The following is a 25,884-nucleotide window of genomic DNA, read 5'->3' as shown; positions in this document are numbered from 1 at the left end:
TCATATTAACTATTACATATTCCTAATGGCTTAGGTTACAAACTCTTACCTCAAAGGTTTGAGTCGATGCTACAAGAGTTGTTTGGCAAAAATAAGAAGGGGTGCGAGTACATTATGGACATCAACAAAGAAATATGGAAAAATGTGTAATACGGGGGTATCGCTATGGTCATATGACAACAAACTTGGCTGAAGCAATAAATTCAACCTTAAAGGGGGCGCGTCATTTACCAATCACGGCATTGGTCAAAACAACTTATTTTCGTTTGGGTCAACTCTTTGCAAAGCTCGGTGGACAAGCTCTTACTTGGATGCAAAACAGTCATATTTACCACCCAAGACTAGTAGCTGATTTACAGAAAAAAGTGGTTGCATCAAATGGGATGTTGGTTATAAATTTTTCTTGCACCAGTGAATTGTTTCGTCTAACCGAAATGCCACGTCCGTTGCAAGGGATTGAAGCTAACTCTTTCAGAGTTAATCTGTATGAGAGGTGGTGCGATTGTGGTTTCTTTCAAGCACTCAAATATCCATGCTCTCGTGTCATTGCAGCTTGCTCACATTCGCATTTGGACTACAAAAATTATGTTGATCACGTATACCAACTTTCACAAGTATTCAAGGTATATGAATTTGAGTTTCCGCCCATATGAAACAAAAGAGACCCAGATGAGATTCAAACTTGGCTTACAATTGTACCAGATCCATTGCTATTGAGGGACTCAGGTCGTCCAAAATCTACTAGAATACATTGTGATATGAATATTCGGGAGAAGTCAATAGAACAAAAACGATGTGGGCATTGTAGAAACATCGGACACAATAGAAAAAAATGTTCAGCTCTATTATCATCACATAACCGTTAACCCTTATGTAACTTAATATTTTATTTAAATGAATGTTTTTGTTTCTAATATTTAAATGTAATTGCATTTTCTATAATTTCTCAATGTATAATAATAATAACAGATTAAATGTGTAATTATACTAATTTTATTAACTTATGCATCAATATTTTGGTTAAATAATAATAACATATGACTAGATTGATAATATTTAAATAATTAAGTGATAAAATTAATAAATCGATAATCAAAATAAAAAATAATAATATAATCATACGTATAATATAATAATTTTATACATTTTTCATATAACTACAATAAATAAAAATTAGTTTTCATCTGTTGTTTTATCCGATTAATGTGGATAATACACTCCACCTTTAACACACATTAAAAAAATACATTCGATAATTATTAAATTATAACCGAAATAATTTACATAATATATTACTAATTTATAATAACAATAAAAATAAAATTTTTATTATTAAAAAAAATACCACAGTGACAACTGAATCAGCAAAACCCCGTGAAGGCGCGTCCTCGAGGATGCGTTTTATACACGTCATTCAACTCAACGTAAAACAAGGTAAAGCGCATCTTCGGGATGTGTCTTTCGCCACTTCAACCGAAAGGATGTTACTTCAGAAAATATATGTTAAACGATACTAAAAAGGGAGATATTCGATTAAACGGTATCGCCGAAAAAATTGGCGTCTTGTATGATCAATGGTAAAATATTTGACAGTTTAGTGTGCTTTGGGATTTCAATATAATAATAGTTTTTCTGGTCATCTTCTTCAATCAAAGAATAGTCCACCAGCTTTTTACCTCCGTTCATGGATAGCAAGGTTCCAAGCATCTTCCACAAGAAGGGCCCAATTTCTTACAGCAACAGCCTCAAGGCATGGGAGATAACAAGGCAGCTGAAATCCAGGATTCCCAGATTGTTATTTCAGATAAGGAAGGGAAGAAACAACAGTTGGCCCCAAAGAGAAGTCCTAAGAAGGACAGGCATACCAAGGTTGAAGGAAGAGGTAGAAGGATAAGGATGCCTGCTTTATGTGCAGCAAGAATTTTCCAGTTGACCAGGGAGTTGGGTCACAAATCCGATGGGGAAACGATACAGTGGCTGTTACAACAAGCCGAACCATCGATAATTGCGGCAACAGCGAGCGGAACGATACCGGCTTCAGCTTTGGTAGCAGCTGGAGGCTTACTTTCACAGCGAGCGGAACGATACCGGCTTCAGCTTTGGCAGCAGCTGGAGGCTTACTTTCGCAGCAATAGGCGTCTCTATCAGCTGGGTTGCGCCAGAGGATTGAAGATTTAGGGGGGTCCAGTACTATAGGGTCAGGGGGCAGTAGGACCAGTTGGGCAATGGTTGGTGGCAATTTGGGACCCCACCATGTGGGAACAAGTTATGGTCCCCGGTCAGTAGTAATACGTTTCAGTCATCATCTGGTCCATCTACAACAAATTTAGGCAGTGAAAGTTCTAACTATCTGCAAAAGCGTGTGTTTCCTGGTTTTGACTTGCCAGCTACTAACATGGGTCAGATGATTTTCATCTCAATATTGGGTGCGGCTAACCAGCAGCTACCTGGCTTGGAACTTGGGTTGTCTCAAGAGGGTCATACTGGGATGCTACATCCTCAAGCCTTGAGCCAGATTTATCTGCAGATTGGGCAGGCTAGGATGAACCAGCAGCAACAACCCTCTCCTAGGGATGATTCCCAAGGGTCAGGCCGGTAAAGTTATAAACTTTGGAGATCAAGATTAAAAGCAGTTGCATTTCTGATATAGTAAGGATTCTTTCTTGTTATTGTCTCTCTCAGAATTATATGGGGACCAGAGTGGTTTTTCGTTTTGCTCCCTTTCTTCTCTCCACAGAGGTGCTTTTCTTGATTCTTGTCTTCTGTTGAACTTACACTCTCCAAAATCTAGAGACAAGTATTAATATGTCTTGTGCCTTGTTGCTTTTTCTGTGGAATGTGCAGGTGGAGAGCTTTTCACAGCCTAGTAGCTTGGTTTTCGCTTGTTTGATTCAGAGGTGTATTCATTATAATGCACGGGAAAACCTAATGGTTTTCTTCTTCCCTGGGTCTGGATGGGGAGGCAATAGGGTTTTTTTTTAATAAAAAAATTTAACGTACAAATTTACTGTCATCCATGTCTATTTACTTAGAATCAAGTAAGATTCTTATTTCCCTAAAAGAAATATTGTTGCACATAACGTGGCCAATTACTGATAACATCAGACTACCAGAGGCATGCATGTTTACTGACACATAAGAACCTTAGTCTCTTTTCATCAATTCAAATTTGTTTCCCTTTGCTATTTTGTTGCCTATAGGCATTGCTTTAAGCATTGACATCACCATCTAATAGTGTGAGAATGATTTAAACCAATGCTTGATAGATTGATTAGAAGAAACTGCAGACAATTTATAGTCATTCTTTGGAGTTACCAATGCTAACAAAAGATTGAGGGACTGGAATTGAAAAAGATAAAAACTATGAACAATCTCCATTGAACAATTTGCCTGGAAATAGTGCTGTTGATCTTGATGTCCGAGAATGATTGCGCTTTAAACCAATGCTCGAGCAATAGAGGCATTTCTGCAGCTGCAGGATCTAGTTCTCACTCTTTAAATGCCCGAGTTTCTGCTTGCTGCCGCAGATTCTCCTCCATAAGCTTTGCAACTCGAAACCATCGTATTCTCCTATTTGAAACCACCCTTTTGAAACTCAGCAACATCCTCTTCGTCTGAAAATTATAGGTTAGCTTGTTCTTCAGGTTTCCTCGTGAAAACCGTATTGCAATGTTCTGTTAGCACCATACCATCGGCTAACTTGTTAGGATATTCGAAGTCGGATGTACAATGATCATACTCGGAATCATCAACGAAATAATCGTGACAAGTATAGGTAGCCTCCCATATAGGATAATTCTGGCTTCCAGGACCCTTCTTTGATTGATGGCCTCAACTGATGATGATACTTATGTGCTAAAGAACGGTATGACCTATTTAGCTCTCCCAACATGTTAACAAGTTCTTGTTTGTGTGAAAACGCAACCTTTTTTCCTACTTTGTGGTTATTATGACTTTGTACCAATTTGTTCTTCTATTTCAATTTTCAAATTCAATATTTTAATTAGAAGTATAGATTTAATATAAAAATTAAAAAATTATTGCATTAACTGATCTCCAAGTGGTAAAAAGAAGACAGTTTGGATGGTTATTTCTTCTCATCTTTTTGGTTTAGGAGTGTGAAAATCTCTGCTCGAAGACTCACCCATCAATGTTTGGTTCTAAGCCTTTGTCTTCATAAATTCAAACCAACCTGGTTTGTACACCTGGCTTTGGTGGGTGAGGTCTCCCAACAAGAATTTTCTACATATACAATGACTTGAACTCGAGATGTTGCTTAAGTGATATCAAACTATTTACAACCCATGTTGGTTAATAGTATTTTTATTTTAAAATACTAATTTCTTCAATATTTTAATATTTTAAATTTGCGTAAACTACCAAAATAGTCACCGAACTATAATAGGGATTCTATCAAGATAACTATTAATATTTGATTAAAATTGACAACATATTATATATACAAATTAAATTATAATTAATAACTATTAATATATAATATTATATTTTTTTGTTTAACCATGGATATCAATCTATTGATCGTTTAATCCATATTAGATACTAAGGCCTATTATGGGGGTGACTCTATCAAACCAACTTTCTTCATTTATGATATCAAGATTCGAACTTCTAATCTTATTTAAAATATCTGATATCTTATCTCACTAAATCAATTAGTTGTTAAATTAATTATAAGATTCGATACTTGTCATGATTGATTTAAATTACAATCGAGACTTTTATCATACGACTATTTAAACACTCATATAAAATTAAAACTTTTACTGTAACCAACTTTAATAGCAGGGGTGTATGTAATGTAGGGAAGTTCTGCAGTGTGACGCTTAAAAAACGGTTAAAAATGGTGTGACCGGTTAAAATTTAGATCGGTTATGTTATATCATTTAACTGGAAACATTATTAAATACAATAACATATTAGGTACCGCTTATATAATGTAATAGGTAGCGCTTATATAATAAAATATGTTAATTACTGGAAACATTATTAAGCACAATATTATATTAGGTACCACTTATATAATGTAATAGGTTGCACTTATATAACGTAATAGGTAGCTTTTATATATTAAATATGTTAATTACTTAATTTGTTATTACAACGTATTAGGTAAACACCTAAAATGTTACCAAGAATAACATAATCGGTTAATTACTGAAAACATTATCAAGTATAATAACATATTAAGTAGCGCTTATGTAACAAAATAGGTAATTACTTACTTAATTTGTTATCAGTTATAATAAACTTACCTTAGGAATAAATGTTAATAAAATTTAAAATACTTATTACATTAAAATACCTATCGTTTTTTAAGGTTGTTAATAATGTAAACGGTAAAAAAATAGGCGCTACCTATTACATTAAACTACCTATCGGGTATGTTGAAAGTATCGATTTCATTTTAAATAAGTATCGACACTTTTGGAATTTAAAAGAAAAGCAGTAATAGTGCTTATAAAGTATCGATACTTTATAAAAATGTATCGATATTTTACAATGTAACAGGTAAAAATATGACAAAACCAATTTCATAATGACAAAACCGGTAAAATTTACTTGATATGTTGAAAGTATCTATCCTTTTATAAAAAGGATATATACTTTACAATATAACAGGTAAAAATATGAAAAAATTAGTTTCATTATGACAAAAACGGTAAAATTTATCTGATATGTTGAAAGTATCGATCCTTTTATAAAAAGGATAGATACTTTACAATATAACAGGTAAAACTATGACAAAATCAGTTTCATTATGACAAAAATGGTAAAATTTACCTAATATGTTGAAAGTATCGATCCTTTTATAAAAAATATATATACTTTACAATATAACAGGTAAAAATATGACAAAACCAGTTTCATTATGACAAAACCGGTAAAATTTACCTAATATGTTGAAAGTATAAATACTTTTTATAAAAAGAATCGATCTTTTTTTTAAAGTTATGTAATTTATGTTTCAAAAATTTTTAATATTGTTTTTGTTTTCCACCTACAATATTAATTTAATAATTTCATTTACACAAAAAATTATTTGATTGTTTTGATATTTTATAAAATATTATTTAGAATTTAAATTTAACAATTTTAACCAAAGATAATAATAATATGTAATATCTATGTTTATTGTTTTTAATTTAATAATAATATATACCGTAACATAAAAAATAAATCATTAGACGTGTATAATTACTAAATTAATATCTTAAATCTCACTCAAAAGATAACCTTAAATTAATATTTTTCACAATGAAATACCTACATATTACATTAAACTACCTACCGGATATGTTGAAAGTATCGATTCCACTTAAATAAGTATCGAAACTTTTTAAATTTAAAAGAAAAGCAGTAATAGTGCCTATAAAATATCGATACTTTATAAAAATGTATCGATATTTTACAATATAACAGGTAAAAAATATGACAAAATCAGTTTCATTATGACAAAAATGGTAAAATTTACCTGATATGTTGAAATTATCGATCCTTTTATAAAAAGGATAGATATTTTACAATATAACAGGTAAAAATATGACAAAATCAGTTTCATTATGACAAAAAAGGTAAAATTTACCTGATATGTTGAAAGTATCGATCCTTTTATAAAAATGATCGATATTTTACAATATAACATGTATAAATATGACAAAACCAGATTCATTATGACAAAACCGGTAAAATTTACCTGATATGTTGAAAGTATAGATACTTTTTAATAAAAAGGATTAATACTTTTTTTTAAAGTTATGTAATTTATGTTTCAAAATTTTTTAATATTGTTTCATATTTTCTACCTACAATATTAATTTAATAATTTTATTTACACAAAATTATTTGATTGTTTTGATATTTTATAAAATATTATTTAGAATTTAAATTTAACAATTTTAACCTAAGATAATAATAAATATGTAATATCTATGTTTATTATTTTTAATTAATAATATATATACCGTAAGATAAAAAATAAATCATTAGACGCGTATAATTACTAAATTAATATCTTAAAACCCACTCAAAAGATAACCTTAAATTAATGTTTTCCACAGTAAAATAAGTATAGACACTTATATATATGTATCGATACTTACTGATAACCAAAGTTTACCGGTTACCAAATTTTTTAATAGTTTTTCATGTTTTCTACCTAAAACATTACTAGTCTGTCAACATAATAGGTAGCGCTAAACCAAATTTATTAAATATCTTTTAATGTATCCTGTAACGCCGTATATTAGCCTAGGGCTGTAAATGAGACGAGACAAATCGCGAGCTACTTGAGATCGACTCGATCAAGGCTCGATAAATACTCGGATCGAATGGACTCGACTCAAGTTCTTAACGAGCCGAAACGAGCTACTCGATATTCGAATCGAAAAGCTCGTGAGCAACTCGAAAAAATGTTATATTATAATTTTAGATTTTTAAAATTACATTATTAAAAATACATTATTGATAATTATAAAATTTTAAAAATATATTAAAATTCTATAATACAACTAAATCATATTGTAATGCATTTAATATCAATATACTATATTGTACTTACCTCATAAATCGGTACCAAGTCGATTAATTAATGCATTTATAATTAATCCTAAGCCCTAAAACCTAAACCATAAATCTAAAACCCTAAACCCTAAATATTAAATCCAATTATGTGATAGGGGTTAAGTTATGCACATGAAGGTAACATATAAATTATGCAAAATGATGTTATGTGACTCCTAAATAAATCATTCGCATACTTATACATAAACATATCAACATGCAAAATAAATATACACAACTTGGTGATTGAGACATGATTTTATCATATCTTAATGATGACTATCGACACCGTCATTGCTTTCAAGCACTGACTCACCAACATAATATTTCAAGAACTGACTCGACGACATAATGTAAATGGAGATTTGATGTACAAATACAACTAAAACGATGGGACCATATTTTATAATACTCTAGTCAACAGGTTAACATCAATATCATACAATCACCAATTTTTTAATAGAAAATGACGAGTTTGGATCATATGAATAGTCGAGATAAATACATGATAGAATTATGATATATATAATTATAAACAATTAAAGTGTTTTAGAATGGAAGTATAATTTGGGACAGTTATAAAGTAATATATGTTTAAAATTTTCTTAATCAATTAACAATGCTCACACATCCTACATATACATTTATTTAAACTCAAAACCTTTATGGAGAACAACATTTCCTTTTTTTATAAAATTATTGATATTTTAAAAAATATACTTTAAATGTGTTATTTATTTTTACCATTTAGTATCCAATGAACTTACCATGACTAGCTGAAAAAACATTTCCCAGATGCTTTTACATACACATGCAAAAAAAATTTCCTAAATGTCTTCTTTGGCAGTAGTTGTTACTTCCAGGTTGGGAACTCAGTAAAGCTTGGAATGTCAATTCCTGCTACCTATAAAACAACATTAAGTACTTGGGCATCATGGGTTGAGAACACGATTGACGCCAACAGAACACTTGTCTTCTTCCGAACATTTGAGCCATCACACTGGAGGTAACCAATAATTCTATGACACTTGCACCTATGGCTGAGCGGAATGCTCTGATGCACCATAATGCTCTTTCAGAAAACACATCCAATGGTTGCTAAATTAAATAAGTTTTTTGTCCTTATTTTGGATTGCCATCCTGTTAATCAGTGGCATACACACACATATGTTGCAGCTTTTTCTCTTTTTCAACAAACAATCCTGAATTGATTTCTATGTACAATTTGAACTGCTTCACAACTTGATATCTGCTTCACAGTTTCCCAAATATTTTTTTCATTCTTCAATCTTCTGATAAAAAGGCTTTGGAGTTGGGTCTATTTCATGGGTTCCTTGCGCGGTCAATAATCTAATACCATTTATCTACATATTATCTATTATAATATTTGCTTATTTGGTTAATTTCCAAATGAACTATGTTTGTCAATTTACAAATCATTACTATTTTTTGGTTTATGCATCAGTGAAAAATCTCGCAGGTTTTGTAATGTGACCCAGAATCCATTGTCAGAAATCGAAGGGAGGGATCAAAGCATTTTCTCAGAGACTATATTTGATGTGGTAAAGAATATGATTGTCCCCATAACCATTCTGCAAGTAACTTCAATGTCAGCCTTCTGGAGAGATGCACATGTGGGTGGGTGGAGTGACAATCTGTTGGTACCTGATTGTAGCCATTGGTGTCTTCCTGGCTTACCTGATGTCTGGAACGAAATTTTCCTCTTGTACCTGCTTGCTGATTATGGACTTCCTGCAGGGAACGGAAAGCAAGTTGAGTTCATTTCCTTTCTAGTTTCACTTCTTTCTGTTGTAATTTTTTACACTGCTCAGTTTGATATTTATCTTCTAAGATGAATGCAAACTATTAGAGGCTTGAATGGCTTGCTTGTGTTCCTTTGTTACTGTAGTCTACGTTACTTGGACTGGAGTATAAATGTTGAATGGGTATATATTTTACTTGGGTGTTCCATGTATTTAGAGGTTAAATCCTCGAATAAATGTTTCAGACACTAGAGCAACATAGACTAGGTTTGCTTGTGTTCATCTTCGATTCTCGACACTATTTTTTTCAACAAAGATAGTGTTGATTCATGGAGTTCCATGCAATCTTGCAATGCTCCTCTTTGTTTCTCGACGATCACGTTTCCATTTCTGCCATTGGAGAATAAACTTGTTAGCTTCGCGGCCTCGGATAATGCAGTGTTGAGGGTTTGAAGGAGGTAGAAAAGCATGTTGGGACTGATGTTTACTGAAATGGAAAGCTTCAGTGAATCGAAACAAGAACCTGGGTATGGAGTTGATTTGCAGAAGCTTGGTATGGAAGTGAGATTTTGGTTCAGAGAATTTGTTGAAGAAACGTTGAGAGAGAAAGTTGAAGAGAAGAAAAAGAAGATGAATATTGGTATAATGATGGAAGCCATTGAACTTTGAAGGCTATTGCAGAAACTAATAGGATCTTTTTCTGTTTTTATAGACCAATGTTAGATCATATAAGGCAAATTGTTGAGATTGTCAGACTTAGCGTTGAACTTGAGTTGGTTTGATATCCCAGATCGTTGGTTCTTGAGGAATAAGGGGTAAAATGAGTGTATAAAAGTGGATGAGTTTCAATAAAGGAAAATAAACCGTCGAGCACAGAATCGAGCTCAAAATCGAGCTTGAATTGAGCTCAAAATCAAGCTTTAATCGAGCTTCAATCGAGTTCGAGTTTCGAGCTTCAGTCGAGCTCTTGAATTTTGTTTTGAGTTTGAGTCTTTTGGAGTTCGAGTCGAGCTTGAAAATTTTAGGCTTGCGAGTTTTCGAGTCGAGTCGAGCTTAGATTTATAGTTTTCGAGTTCGAGTCGAGCTTAATAGTAATCGAGTTCGACTCGGCTCGGCTCGTTTACACCCCTATATTATCCCGCCTTTCCTGAGACAACCCCATGCAATGTAGCCTTTTAAGTTAAGTAATTATATATTTATTATTTAAAAAATATATTAAACTTAATTTAGTGTGTTAAAAAGATGAATAAAAATGTATATTCATTTTTCCAAAACAAATGTTAAGATTTTGAATCTCTATTAAAATTACTATTAATCTTTGACATGTTCATATAATAGTATTGTGTTTATACCCTTTTATATGTTTAGTTTTTTCTCACGTGTTTATATTAATTTTTTAATTCATTTTATATTGTATATAATCGATCAATTATTAAATCTATTTTTCTATCACAAGAATTAGGTAGTCGTAGTTATTAATATAATTAATATTATTATGGTATAAAATCTTAAATTATTTTTTCGAAGTACAACCTGTGGAATATACTAATAATTAGGGGTGTTTAAAATTGGGTACTCACATATTTAGGTATATGAAATTTTCGTGTATAAAAATGTCGGTTCATGCCTTGGCCCATGAAATCCGAATATTCGTAAGTTGGATATAAGTAAAATTTGAGTACCTGCATTTTTGAATCACGAGTATCCAATTCATATTTTTATTTTTTTCTTTAAATTATATTATTTTAAAATTTTATATAGAGAAAAAACTAAAATTTAAAGGTCTATAATACATTATGCACTCATAAAGTTTAAAATTTTAAATTATATAATTAACAAATAAAACTTATTAAATGTAAATTTAAAGAAATATAAATAAATTTTAAATTATTTTGAAGTTAAAAGGAATAGTTTAAGAAATTAGGAATTTAGAATGTTAGAGTAAAATAATTTAGGATTCAGGAATAAAAAATCTAATATAAAATAAAAAATAAAAATAAAAATATATAAGAAATTGAGTACTCATCGGCCTAGTACCCGGTTAAAATAAATTATCATCTAGACCCTAACTAGAAACTCGAGAAAAATAATAGGCCAAGTATTCGATTTGAAAAATCAAATATTTTTATTATAAGTACTTGATTTTTTAACCGATTCAGCTGATCAACGGATTAAATAGAAAAATAGTAGGCCAAGTATTCGATTTGAAAAATCAATATTTTATTATAAGTACTTGATATTTTTAACCGATTGAGCTGATCAACGGATTAAATAGTTTAAATAGAGTATTTTTGAACATTCATACTAATCCTGTTGAAAACATCTAGTCGATCAAATTGTAAGAGGTTTAATTAAACGGCCAAATTGGTGGCGTTCCAAAAAGTATGTGAGGGAATATGCCATTGTTAGTTATGGGTACTACCACGGGAATATGCCATTGTGATTTGTGATTTATGGGTACTACAGATAATAGTAATATTCGGGTATTCCAGGACATTTGATTTAATGCTCATATCATTTATTAGGAAAAAACTATGTATTTAATAGTCCATTTATTTTTGTAGTTTTGTTTTAATCATTCAATTATTTTTTTAAAAAATATATTTAATGTTGTGTTTTAATTTTAATTTTGTCATATATAATTAAAATATTAACGATAATATTAAATGTCACCATAAGATAATATTATGTTATCATTAAAAGAATTTAAAAAAAATAATATATCAATAATTTTATAAAATTTTAAATATAATTATGTGATTAAAATAAATTACAAGAATAAACAAGTGACTAAAAATATAATTTATCTTAAATCTGATTTAAGTTGTGTCGTATTTTAGGACCCTGCCTAATCATTGTATTCATTTTTAGGTCAATTCAAATTGTAGACAAAAGATAAAAGAGAAAGTGAAAGCTCTACTAGTGGTTAGCAGTCAATTTTTGATATGGTTCGAGGTGGCGTCAGCGTGGACCAATTAAAAAAGCAAAAGCTTCCCAACAAAGTAAAAACCAGCCACAAACCAACCTCTCCGGGCAGAAAGAGAAGACACAATGTATTAAAAAGGTTGATCAGGTGACATTTTCGTAATTAACATCAAACTACATGGTCAATTCGGTATCCTATGTATAAATCACGCAAGGGTTTCCTCTTCGCTTTCTCCCAATAAAACCGGAAATGCCAGCCCCCTCAATTATTCTAATACAGCATTTGGCAGCAAGAGAGGCGAATCCCTGAGGAACCACAAGCTTCAACTTCTCTTGCTTCCATTTCTCAAATTTTCTTCGTTTTTTTTCCTTAACAACGATGGCTTCTCTCTCCGACTCTTCCAAACAATCCCTTCTCCCAAACTTCCTTTACTCTTCGCCCGCCTCTTCCGCCCTTGATCGGATCCTCAATGCCAACAACCCCGCCTTCGGCGGTTCGCGCTTCACTACGCTCGAATCTCCAGCCGCATCATCCTCGCCGTCGATCAAGTCGAAGACGTTCATGATCCCCGCGCCGAATGAGCCTGGGAAGAGGATCGAGATGTACTCGCCTCAGTTCTATGCTGCTTGTACTTTCGGCGGTATCCTTAGCTGTGGTCTCACTCACATGACGGTTACTCCTCTTGACCTCGTCAAGTGTAATATGCAGGTATATATGTTGATTTGGATCGCCTTTTTACACTTCTTTTGCACTTTGTTCTTGCTTTTAAAATTAGATCTGTTCTAAGCTTGGTATTCACTTGAGAATTCTGATTAATGATTATTGCTTTTTAGATCTGTCTGGTTTCTTCTACTGCTTCAGTTCGATTTTGATGACTTAGTTTTTACTGCCTGGTTTCTAGATATGCGGAACCTTATAGGAGTATCACTTTGATTGCACTCCAGATTGAATTTTATGTCCAAGTATCTAGATCTTCATTTCGTAATAGATACTTCTGTTTGCTGTTATTCTGTCCATAATGTTATTTGCTAGGATTTAATTGTAACTGTATTTATATTTCATTGCACTCGCTTTTTCATCTAGTAGTTGTATTGTGGAAGGTTGTCCTGAACCCAAGTTGGGAAGTTTTTTCATATGAATAAAGGTAATTAGTACCGAACCTCGAGTTTATTCTCGAGGGAAACCAATTTATTTGTGCTTCATTTGGGAGCTTTGATTTCAAATTTTGGATTTCTAAAGTCCAAGTTCCTAAGCACTGCCTTAAAGCATTTCTTCGAATTCCTTCTGATACTCCGATTTATAAGCTTGTAAGAAATCATATAATGACTATTTGAGATAGTTATTTGTGTAGCTATCCTATTTGAGATAGCTATTTTTGCAAAGCAACTTCTTCTTGTACATGTTGTGTATTTTTCATTAACTACTATTAGAGTGATCCTCAAACAATGAAAATCTCTTTTTTCTCGGCTCTCTATCTTGATGAGCCAAAACCAAAACTCTTATTCTTTATCGAGTAATAGTAGTTAAGGAAAGTCTTGAAGGAGTCTGTCTCAATATTTTTTAAAATATTATTTTATATATTTGTACTCTTATTTCTTAATAATATATATGATTAACATGCATGCATTTATACAAACATAAAATTTAAAACATATATGATCAAAACTTAATTTATTTGGTACTGATTTAGTGTTGTAACAGTAACTATCAACCAATATCCATATGGTATCAATCACCATGGTATGAATACTTGTTTTATTTGTTGCAGTTAATCTGTGATCATTTTTCATTGTATTGCTTTGTATTTGATTCATTATACAATAATTTTATAATAGTACAGTAGAACATACATCATGGATTTGTTTTTCCGTTAGCCTTCTGATATTTTAATATGGTGGATGATCTGAATTGTCATCTGGATTGTTGTTTTGCAAGATTGACCCTGCAAAATACAGGAGCATCTCATCTGGTTTTGGAGTCTTACTGAAAGAGCAAGGATTTAGGGGTTTCTTCCGTGGTTGGGTTCCCACTCTTCTTGGTTATAGTGCTCAGGGTGCTTGCAAGTTTGGATTCTATGAGTTTTTCAAGAAGTACTATTCCGACCTTGCTGGGCCTGAATATTTTGCTAAGTACAAAACCCTCATCTATCTTGCTGGCTCTGCATCTGCTGAGGTGATTGCTGATGTTGCACTCTGCCCCTTTGAGGCAGTCAAGGTCAGGGTTCAAACCCAGCCAGGTTTTGCTAGGGGTATGTCAGACGGGTTTCCCAAGTTCATCAAATCCGAAGGTGCTGCTGGGTAAGGTTCTTATAATTGTTCAATTTTCTGTGTAAGTAATACCAGGGAATGTCTGTTTGATTGAGTTTTGAAACTATTTGCTTGAAACTATTTACTTTGCAGATTGTACAAGGGTATTGTTCCTCTTTGGGGCCGTCAGATTCCATGTAAGTTTGGCATGTACATTTTTCATGGATAATTCCTGGCTTTAGTACATCCCTTCATTTTTGTTTTATCCTTACCGTTTTTCTTTTTTGACACTCCATTTTGGTGGTTGCTTTAGCATTTGTTAATTAGACATTCCTCCTTTCCTTTTAACAAATTGTAAGATATTTAGACATTCCTCCTTTCTTTCAGATACCATGATGAAGTTTGCTTCTTTTGAAACCATTGTTGAGATGATCTATAAGTATGGTATTCCCACACCGAAGGACCAATGCAGCAAATCTTTGCAGCTTGGTGTTAGTTTTGCTGGTGGTTACGTTGCTGGTGTCTTCTGTGCTATTGTTTCTCATCCTGCTGACAACCTTGTCTCTTTCCTCAACAATGCCAAAGGGGCAACTGTTGGTGATGTAAGTTCTAAAAGCCTCATATGATAATTGGAGCTTTTATAATTTCTGTTATGAATCATTTTTACTTTGCCTGTTGTCTTGTGATTATGAAGGCTGTGAAGAAGCTTGGTTTGTGGGGCCTATTTACCCGTGGGCTCCCCCTCCGTATTGTGATGATTGGAACCCTAACCGGAGCTCAGTGGGGTATCTATGATGCTTTCAAAGTGTTCGTGGGACTGTAAGATATTACTATCATGGCTATAAAGCATTGTTGATTCGTTTTTAGGTGATTATGGTGAATACTAATGGGATTTCTTGTAATCTTTCAGGCCAACCACTGGTGGCGTTGCCCCTGCTGCTAGTACGCAGCCTGCGAAGGCATAAAGAATACTGGAATGTCAATTAAATATACTAATAGCATGCAAACCTTTTTCATAGGGATAAATAAAATTAAAACATAGGGCTGCCGGAAATTGCTTGAATGAGGCTGAAGCAGTTGAAAAATATTCTTTTTGCATTCGGAACTTTTATCACACATTTTGTTTTGACCAATGATGGTTTTTGTGAGAGGGTGGTTTTGGTTTCATCCCCTAAACATGCGGAGACTATTTTTTGTAGTTAGATAATTCCCTTTGGAGATCGATACCGCCTGTATCTTTCACCAAAAGTATTTGAGCAGATTGCGATAGGGGCTATAATACTGATTTACCTTCGTTGCATTGTTTCATTTGGAATAATCATTTTTCGGCATTCTTTTAAGCATTTGTTTTTATTGTTTTTGCATTTCTAATAAGTCATCTTCAAAAAATATGTATCTTTATTAATAACGTGCGATAAAAAAAAGTACCACTGATTTTGCAATTTATGTCCGTTCGAGATGATTTTGTACAGCATTGATGTTTGGCACGTAAGCTGAGTTCTAGACAAATACATTTGTCTAATTGTTGAATTATCGTAAGATTTAAATATATTTATGATTGATCATGTGTTGTGAGTTTATTCATATTTTAACAAGTCTAATATTCACTTGTTAAGAAAATAATTACTCATCTCATTATGTATTAATGCAAATCTTGCAAATACTAATACTTGCACTATTAATTTAATTATTATTCTTTTCTCTTATTTCTTTTTGGATTTTTATTTCTTTACATTAGTGGAGAATTGATGGTAATTTATTATAATAGAGTTTATATATAAACACTTGTTTTTACTCACATTGAGTAATAAGTAGTAAGATCTACGTATGTACGTATGGTCATTCTTGTATGTCTAATCTAATTTGTATTTGTCTTTATGTTTATGTTAACATGTATTTTCGAAATGTTCTTGATCATATTTTCGTAGAATTTGTTCGCATTATTTTTAGAAAGTAATAATTAAATAATTTTATTCTTTTATCGGTTCATTTGATTGAATTAAATATGTTTTCGAGTTTAGTTTTAATCTAAATTTTTATTTTATGTGAATTAAAGAAGTTTTGTGTAGGGGAGAGGAATTTTGGATTCCTGTTCAACCCATGTTGGACGTCCCCCCCCCCCCTTTTTAATAAAAAGAGAAAATCCTAAAACTGCAAAAACTGAGAACTAAAAAGTCTAAAATGCAGCAGCTTGCAGTGTACTGCCATTGCTTCTGTCATCGTCACATTCGTCCTTGACTTCTATTGGAGGATTGTCAAAGGTAAGAAAACCAGAATGTGGAGCCCTCGCCAGTCCAACTGCCACCCGGTTACGCTCCCTGGGAGTATAGTTAAAACGAAGACACCAATCACGTTGAACAAGAGCATGAATATTTGGAACCACCACAGCCATATTCCTATGCCAGGCTCACGATGGAGAACAGAGATTGCTTCCTTGCTGTCGGTTTCAACGATAAGCTTTCGAATATTCCTCGCCCAAGCCATTTGAAGGCCGATATAATGCCCCATAACTCAGCATCAAATACCGAACAAAACCCAATGCTCTTTGAAAATCCTGTAATCCACTTACTGTGGTGATTTCGGATAGTACCTTCGCAAGCGGCCCATCCCGTTGAACTTGGTCTCGCCCCATCAGTATCAGCTTCAACCAACTCCCCGGTGGAGCAGTCCAGCGAACGTTTCTATCTACTCGCGGGACGCTTACAATCCTCTCTGCATTCCTTTTGACGAGAGCTCGAACCGCTTCCCTTGTAAGACGAACGCTTTGCTGCAACACACTCTCGCTTGCAATAAAGTCCAAATCAAAGATCAGTTTATTCCGACGCATCCATAACACCACAACAAGATATCCCAGTCCTCAGTATTTATTGGAAAATAATGTGGCTGTCTTAGATTCTGATCAATCCAGGACACTATATCCCCACTCATAAAATCAGCAAATAAATTCGGTTTGATTACCTCCTTCCAAGTTGCCACAGCCATTGGACATTCACGTAAAATATGAGAGCTACTCTCGACCGGAGCACCACACAGCTGACAGCTAGCATCCATGGATAAATGTCGACGAACACGTTCCTCATTAGAGAGTAGACGGCCCTTACATATTGTCCCCCTTTATTTATGATATAAAAGAAGGCTTTCTTCTCCTATTTTTCCTACACATCTCACATCTCATCTTCTCTTTCTCGAGTGTAGTTTTCAACATTTCCTTTTTGATGAGTTTTTTCTCTTCTTTTCTTTGGTGAGGTTTTATAGTTTTTAATCAAGAAAAGAATAACAATATTCGAGCTCTACTTTCTTATTTGAGATATACAAAAATTAAAAAATTATATTAACCTTGAAAGAAACATCCAATTTTTACAATTATTAATTCGGACAAAATTATTTTTTTTAAAAAAAAATAACTTATATGACACAATAATTTGATTTTATTATTTTATTATTATTATTATTTGATTGTTAATATTTTATTATTTATTAATATTAGTCTTGCAACTGCTGTGTTATTGATTTCGTTTTGCAATAGTTTTATAATATTAGCAACCGAGGGAAATGATAGGTAATACCACCTTGCTCCATTTCCCCAACATCAACACCATTGTCACCATCAGAAGCGGTGAAGAAGAAGAAAGAGAATTTAGGGTCGAAGAGTACATAATATTTGTAAGAGGAAGACGAAGAAAGGGAGCAATCAACGTAGAAACATGACACAATCGAAATAAAAAAGACGTGAAACAATGCAACAACAGTCGTGAACAAGGGATGGACTCCGGGGACAGTTGGTCCCCTATACATTTTAAAATATCATATATTTTAAATATTTTCTTTATATTTTCTATTGATAATATATTTTCATCTCTTAAAATTTTAAAGTTTATTCATCTTTAAAATACATCCCTTATATAAAATGCCGGTCTTGTCGATGATTAAGAGGAGATAATCTAATAAAAGTGATGAATCGTACTGAAAGGGGTTATGCCAAGTGTCAATATATGATTGGTTAAAAGATGCATATAATTAAGAACATTAATGTTCTCAGTTCAAATAACACAGAAGATAGGCATATCAACAGTAGTTTCATTGATGTTATTTTATTTTATTTCTTTCACATTGCACATCACTATCATCGCTATAGGCCTATAGCTGCAGAGATTTGATGCAAAAAGTACAAGACTTGCAAAACACCAAAATAAGTGATAAAAACTTGGCCCATCCTTTGAGATTTCATGTAACAAAATATTATAACGGTGTCCGTGGTGATTAAAGTTGATAAAACTCATCAAGTGACAAGTTTTCAACGGACCCAAAGCTTTCCAGAGACCCCATACCTGAATAGTTGGTCATCGGTCCACCGAGAAAATCAAGCGGGCAGTCGTTTGAGAAGGTCAAGGTGGTGTCGTAGATGAACGACATCCCATTATCCTCCATCATAGGATAATAATAGCAGCTGGATTTTCCGAGCTCGTAATCAAGGAGGAATAGGTCATTCACTCCATTCCTAGATATCTCACTATATACATCTTCGTCCGATGCCTTCTTCGCCTGGATCACCTGAAACGTGTTTATTTCGAGTGAGATTAATGGAAGGTTTTGAGCAATTGTAGAAACCAGATAATTGGTAGGTCGTACATAGTTTTGGTTTTGACTATCTTGATACAACATGATGAAATCCCCGAGTTGTAATCCGTGTGTGCTAACGAATTCTCCTGAGGAATTTAATGCAATTACGATGAATCGAGTCGGTTCTATTAAAGGAAAACGAATTACGAGGGCCGGTGACGGGTTTACCAGTGTTTTCAAGCACATACATGCGACTGTTGTTATTAGGCCAAAACCTGCAAACAAAGAAGGAAACAAAATAGTTTATCATGCTATTCAAGGACATAAAATGGTTATCGTTCTTCTTCTGGATATTTACGAACATATTTGCAACTTAAATTCCATTATATCCCTAAATTATGAATTAGAAGTTTTCTTGCAAGACAAGAGCAGAGGAGAACTTGCCTATACTTGAAGCTCCATACATGCAGACCATCAAGGTCGTCCATGGTGATACGAATCCCTTCTTTGGAGTCGAGGGCGGGTAAGTGAGCCTCCGCTGCTCGCTGAAACGATGAGATTATTATATGGAAAGAGCCAAATCGCATCAAATGAATTGAACTGAGTAAGAGGTAATGATTGAAACCTTGGGGAGTATCATTCTTCTCAGGGAGCTTACGTCGCTGTTCTTAAGTTCCTTCTGGAAAAGGAATCTCAATCTCTTTGGATCAATAACCTAACCAACCATAATAACATTCCATTATATACTCAAACCAAACCAAACAAAAACATGTCTAGAAAGCATCGCCTGTCCAAATTTGGGCGAATCAAATACAACAGGTTCCTAGTCAACTAAACTTAGGAAAATGCTTGTTAGTCGGTGACGGATGTATGTGTTCTTCATGGTCGACAAATTAATTTATTTATTTAGTTGTTCATTTTATTAATAGTATCCATATTTGTGCTCGGGTCATATAACTTTTTTATGATATTAATACATATATATACCCACATGAAAAATATTTTTAGATCCGTCGTTGACTTGTTACATATTTATGTTATATGGGTATTTAAGAGAGTACTTTCCAACGGGGGGGAATTCAGCAAAAAATATCATAATCATATTTTGAGAGAAATAATTCCATACAATTTAATTAAGAAGCTGCTTGGCTATGGAACATTATTTTATGATGTTCAATATCCGCATATGTATATATATAACTATAAAATAAAGATAAAAGTACAAAGTAAGCCAAATTTCTTAGAAATAAGAGAAGAGATGTAACCCAGGCTATATAAGAGAGGAAAAAAAAGATCGAAACTTTAACGAGAGATACAACGAAAGGGAGAACTCACACGTGTGGGGGAAGGCACGTGCGATGAGCTACTAGTGGAGGAGGAGCTAGTAAAAGAGAGAAGTTTGATGGTGGAAGATGATCTCCTCTGTCTAGCCATCCTTTTCTTCCTGTTAACACCAAAGCTCGGTACAGCAGCGACAAGGTCACGGGTAAACCCGGACCGACCCGATTGTCGAAGGTCGTTGTCCCCTTCCCCTGTGACAAAGGCCTCGTTTTTCTCATGAACACTAGGAGTCGTAGCTGCTGCCATCATTAACTCAATTGGCTGAAAAACCAACAACAACAAAAAAGCCTTTAGATTTCTGCGTGAGAGAGAGAAAGAAGTGTTTCTGTCTGAGAAACTACCCGGTGATGGACGCTCGGCAATCACGAAATGGAAGAGTTTTTAGGTAAAAGAGAAAGGTTGCTTTATGATTTCGTGCTATTTTTAGCAAGGTTTTGTGAGCACATTGACATCTGTTCATCTCACATTCATGCCTCTCCTTTTAGATCTTTGAGTTTGATAACAATCCCTTTGAGCTAAAAACAAACCCTGATTTAGGGTTTTGAGGACAAATGTGCAATGTGGATTCCTGGGTGGTGTAAATCTCTGATACAAAAGAAGAAGAGCCCCCCAAAAGGGAAAGTAACCATAGTTGAGGTTGAAGCTGAGTTAATGTTGAGAAATGGGACGGTTAGGGCACCCCCAAGGAATCGTTGACGAGTGGAAGGTCACCACCTTCCAAGTGTTGCAAAACTTCTGCATCTCTTCTGTTTTACTTGTAACAGAAATCAATGGCTTTTTGGGCTTATATCAAATTTCAAATTAAATGAAGGTTTTTCTCCTCCATTTCAATGGCAGTGGAGGATGGAGAATTGGAGATATGAGATTTCTTGTTAAGTGTGATGGTATCATATGCAACAGATATTGGCCATTTCGAATCAGCGATTTTGATGGTTTGAGCAATCAAAGTTGGGGTTTCTTTTGTTTTTGGTTGTCAACAACAGGCAACAGCTGGGCATGGATTGCCACGTTGCCGCCATGCAAAAGCATGATGCTTTGAATAAATAAATGAGAAAGATGAAGAAGAAGCAAATGGTGGGAATGGCATTATTATCCACCAATGTAATTATTTCGGCTTTACCATATTCCAATGGGTTTGGTTGGTGCTGCTTTTTCTCTTTTTACTGCTATTTTAGGTCATAACCCATCCAACCACAACCAATTGAATCAAGGGTAAACTACACGTTTAGTATTTAAATTATTACTTTTGTTTCATTTTAGTATTTAAACTTTATTCTTTTTAAGTCATACCTAATATTTAGTTTAGGTTTCATTTTGGTATCGGCCGTTAAATATTTTATTTAAAAAAATATTTAAATTTAAAATATACAAACAATTAAAATATTTTTTAAAAATAAATATAAAGATACTAAAAATGAAAATATTAAAATCACTATTAATTTTTTAAATATCATAATTTATAAGATGATAAATTATTAATTGTTACAAATTTTGAACACCTTCATAAAAATATAAATTAACTCTTATATCTGAAAATTTAAAAAAATATCGAATCAAATTGAATGACCAAAATAGAACAAAAATTTAAATTTAGTGATGATTTTGGGAAAAATAGTTGTGTGACCAAAATCAAACCACATGAATAGTTGAGTGACTAGATATGTAATGTACCTTGTACTTTTTAAGATGGTAACAATTTGGGACAAATGAAATAACGATATGGACTTCATAAGTAAAATGTTTCGAAAAATACTTTAAGAGACAACTCGGTACAAAATGTATAATTTATAAGACAATGGTGCATTTAAGCCCTGTATAAGTAAGTTCGTAGCTTAGTTCAATGGCTGAACATTTGGATAATTTTGTGAGATGAGTCCCAAATTCAACAAGAATGATTTTATTTTATGGTGGTAGTATAGTATAACTTAAATACATGTTTTAGTTAGCATAATTAATACGTCTAACTATTGAGCCAGTGGGCAGTGGTAGGCATCTAACCCCTTCTAAGGGATTAAGTTTTGAACCTTAATCCCTAGATCATTTAGAATTTTAAAATTAATCTCGGTTGAAATTTTTATTTTTTATAAATTTTAAAAACCTTAAAAAAAATTCAAGTTGATCGAATAATTAAGCTCCAATCTTTACTTCCAAAGGTGTGGAATTCAAATCTCTCATAAACATAACATTTTAACATATTGTTTCTGGGTGAAATGACATCATTTTGGGTCTTTTGGACATCAATACAATCATATCAAAACGTCATAATTTTAGTATGACAAAAAATATAATCTTCTTATTACTGACTTAATGGTTAAATGATGTAATTGAAGCGAAAATCAAAGTTTAGTACTGTAATTGTTAAAAAAATTCAATTATATAAACGAGTCAACAAACAAAATTAAGTGATATTTAGGGTAGTTTACCCAAAAAATATAAAATAAAGGATAAACTATGCATTTAGTACTTAAATTATAGTTTTGATCCGTTTTAGTATCTAATTTTTTTTTTCAAAATCATACATAACGTTTAGTTTTTGTTTCATTTAATATTCGTCTTGTCGTGTCTACAGTCGTCGACTGTTGAATCCGTCGGCTGATGAAGCCCAAACTTTCTAGCCCACATCTTTGAAATGGACTCTTCAATTTCTTCATCCTTTGATCTCAATGGTCCACCGTCCGATAACTGGACTATGTTGGTCGACTCATCATTCTCTTATGGTCCACTGGAGCTATGTCACGTTAGGTCGTTCGTTAAGTTTTTAACAATGGGGCACTAAAATGAAACAAAAAAATATACGTTAGGTATGATTTAAAAAAATTAGATACTAAAATAGATCAAAATTGATAGTTTAACTACTAAACTCGCAAATAATCCTAAAATAAAATAAAGTGCACCGGGAGAATTAAAAGCCCTAAAATTACGAGCTTCGCAATTGCAACACCCTCAAAAGAGGGATGCTCTTCCCGTAAACCCTACCCCTGAAAAAGAATCCCAGCTTCGAAACCAATGGCCAAAACCAAGAGTCCTCCCGAACCTGCATTGCCCGCCAAACGGAAAGCCGACCACACCTCCCAAGATCACGACCCACAACAAAATCTCCCCCCTTAAATCCCCTAAACTCCAAACCCAAGATGAAACCATCCAACCAAGTGAAGAATATCACGCTTTCCACCCTTCTGTAAACAACGATTCTTCTGTTTCTGAACCCAGACCCGAGAAAGAAGATCCTGCAGTCGACTCCGAAGAAGGCGAAGAGGAAGAGGACGATGACTGTGAAGACGATGACAACGAGGAGGAGGAGAATGGAAGTACTCCAGTGGACCGGAAAGGGAAAGGGGTTTTGATTGAGGAGGAAAATGATAGTGACGATGAAGATGATGATGATTCGAGTGATGGCGGGAATGAATCAGAGGGGGATTTATCTGATGATCCGTTGGCGGAGGTTGACCTGGAGAATATATTACCTTCGAGGACGCGGCGGCGGGTGGTGCGTCCTGGGCTTCATATTTCCAAAGAAGTCGGAAACAAGGGTGAAGCCGATGATGGCGATGACAGTGACTTTTAATTTTGTCGAAGATTGTATTTTCAGCGATTTTTTTGTGGTTTAATTTGGAGGTTAGTGGAATTTAGTTATTAGTGTTAGTTAATTCTATGAGTTTAAATATGCTACTGTGTTGTAACTCAAAATTTCAATTTTCCCAGAATTTCTACGTTCAAAATTTCAGAGCTGTTCTTTTCCTCGTTCATTTGCTTGTTTCCTTTTGTTTTTGAAATGCCTTAGAGATGAGATTGAACAAGGGGAGGAATATGCTAAACCGAGTCAAAATTATGGTCTCAATAGATGGGGTATTCGCTGTTAAGCCTTTGTGAAATATTAACAAAATGTCAACTTTGTTTGGTCGAGTTATGCAAGGAACATCATGATGAAAAAATGTGAGGGAAGTCATAGCCCTTTATGTATTTAAACTTAAGAAAGCATCCTTAAAATGTTTGGAAGAGACTGAACAATTTAAGGATTGAAAACAGGTGTGACATTTGTATTTTTCATTGTCGAGAGAATTACTTATATTTGTAAATCTTAGCTTGAAACCTATCAGCGTGTATTGCTCAACAGCTCAAGTAGTTCACATATATTGTTTTTAATAAGTGCTAATACTAGTGAATTATATTTTATGGTGGTTGAAATAATGTGGTTATCAGTTCATGTTTTAAAATGCTCTATCAGCAATGACATGGCTTTTCTGCTTTGCAATTGACGACATGTTTGTCATCTTGTTTAACAGTGTGTATCACGAATGTTACTTCTGATTATGCCTGCCCTTCTCATAGTCTTTCTTAATTTTGAAAATATTGCTTGGTATTGCTCCCATCTAAAAATGATTTAGGCAGAAATTCACATGAGCTCTTGTGCGGCTAGCCAGAATGCATCTGGGTTTAATGATAAATCCCATTGAAAAAGTGCAAGTGCTTTTTGAATATTCTAAAAATTATGTTTTGCATGCTCTGCTGATTATGTAGCTAAGGATCCGTGAGTATTTAATCATTTGAATTTTAAAGTTTCTAATTAATGAAAGGAAAGCCTGCAAAGCAAAAACATAATGCTTGCTAGGAATAATCATGTAAACAAAGCCTGTAAAGCTTCTTCTTCTTCTTCTTTGTTTTGTTGAGTTCAAACTTTGTTTTTAAGACTTTAGCTGCTAGACTCTGACGTCTTCAGGCTAAGTTGGTTCAGTTTAAACTAGAGTTGTATCCATATCAGGGACCGAGAATCCGAGATATCAGGCCTTGGTTGCAATAACATACTGACCTTCAAACTGTTTTCATATTTGTGATATTTGTGATCATTGTTAGTGATATAAACTAATTATCAATAGATAGTAGTGCAGAAACTGCATCATTTGTAGTCATATAATAACTCTGTACGAATTGAATTGTGAATTTAATTCATGCAAGTATCGAACTAGTTGAGTTGTTTTCCTTTCGACCGTTGAATCAATTTTGTCGCATAGAAACGGTCTATGTAACATTGCAATGTTTTTTATCTTCCACAGCTAGCTTACTAACTGGGTGGCTGCTAAGGGAACCCTCTTTCCGTTCTTATCATATGTCTCAAGGTTTGATTATTAGCCTATGGCAAGAGAACTCACCCTTCTATCATCACGTTTGGTACCATGATGTTGCATATCCTGTAATACTGGTATTTTGTTTGTCGAACGTTGCATGTGGTAGGTACGATGCTGTTTTCAGATTGATTTATCATACGGTTATGCCATGTTCACACCCATGTGGTAGGATTTTGACATTTCAATGCATTGGTCATGTATGCTTTGATATAATTAATAGTGCATCAACAGCAGCTTACCTTATCTTATTGGAAGCGAATACTTCTTTTACTCCATTATTTGCAATGAATTATCTTTTACAACGAGGTATGGTAGAAGACTAGCTCACCTGGGGTTGGAGAAAG

At 33.6% G+C, this 25,884-nt stretch overlaps 2 protein-coding genes and 1 pseudogene across 2 annotated transcripts; 2 read left to right on the top strand and 1 right to left on the bottom strand.

The window, feature by feature from the left end:
- Positions 1 to 1,633: 1,633 nt before the first annotated feature.
- Positions 1,634 to 3,001, top strand: LOC120122796 (annotated as a pseudogene).
- Positions 3,002 to 12,543: 9,542 nt separating this feature from the next.
- On the top strand, positions 12,544 to 15,662 carry LOC120122585 (mitochondrial phosphate carrier protein 3, mitochondrial-like). The gene is made up of 6 exons (XM_039141713.1): positions 12,544 to 12,978; positions 14,206 to 14,567; positions 14,670 to 14,713; positions 14,904 to 15,118; positions 15,211 to 15,335; positions 15,427 to 15,662. The coding sequence occupies exons 1-6, from the start codon at positions 12,649 to 12,651 to the stop codon at positions 15,479 to 15,481; spliced, it is 1,131 nt and encodes a 376-aa protein (XP_038997644.1). The 5' UTR covers positions 12,544 to 12,648; the 3' UTR covers positions 15,482 to 15,662.
- A 3,114-nt stretch (positions 15,663 to 18,776) lies between these two features.
- LOC120122795 (B3 domain-containing transcription factor FUS3-like) lies at positions 18,777 to 20,663 on the bottom strand. Its single transcript, XM_039141879.1, has 6 exons — positions 20,412 to 20,663; positions 19,702 to 19,791; positions 19,521 to 19,621; positions 19,305 to 19,351; positions 19,146 to 19,222; positions 18,777 to 19,067 (listed from the first exon to the last, which is right to left on the bottom strand). Exons 1-6 carry the CDS (start codon positions 20,661 to 20,663, stop codon positions 18,777 to 18,779), a joined length of 858 nt encoding a protein of 285 aa, XP_038997810.1.
- Positions 20,664 to 25,884: the final 5,221 nt, after the last annotated feature.

This window comes from Hibiscus syriacus, unplaced genomic scaffold (assembly GCF_006381635.1).
Source record: "Hibiscus syriacus cultivar Baekdansim isolate YM2019G1 unplaced genomic scaffold, ASM638163v2 tig00110387_pilon, whole genome shotgun sequence".
In the NCBI taxonomy this organism is placed as follows: Eukaryota; Viridiplantae; Streptophyta; class Magnoliopsida; order Malvales; family Malvaceae; genus Hibiscus; species Hibiscus syriacus.
The sequence above is the reverse complement of the archived record's forward strand: the minus strand, read 5'-3'. Positions and strand labels throughout refer to the sequence as shown.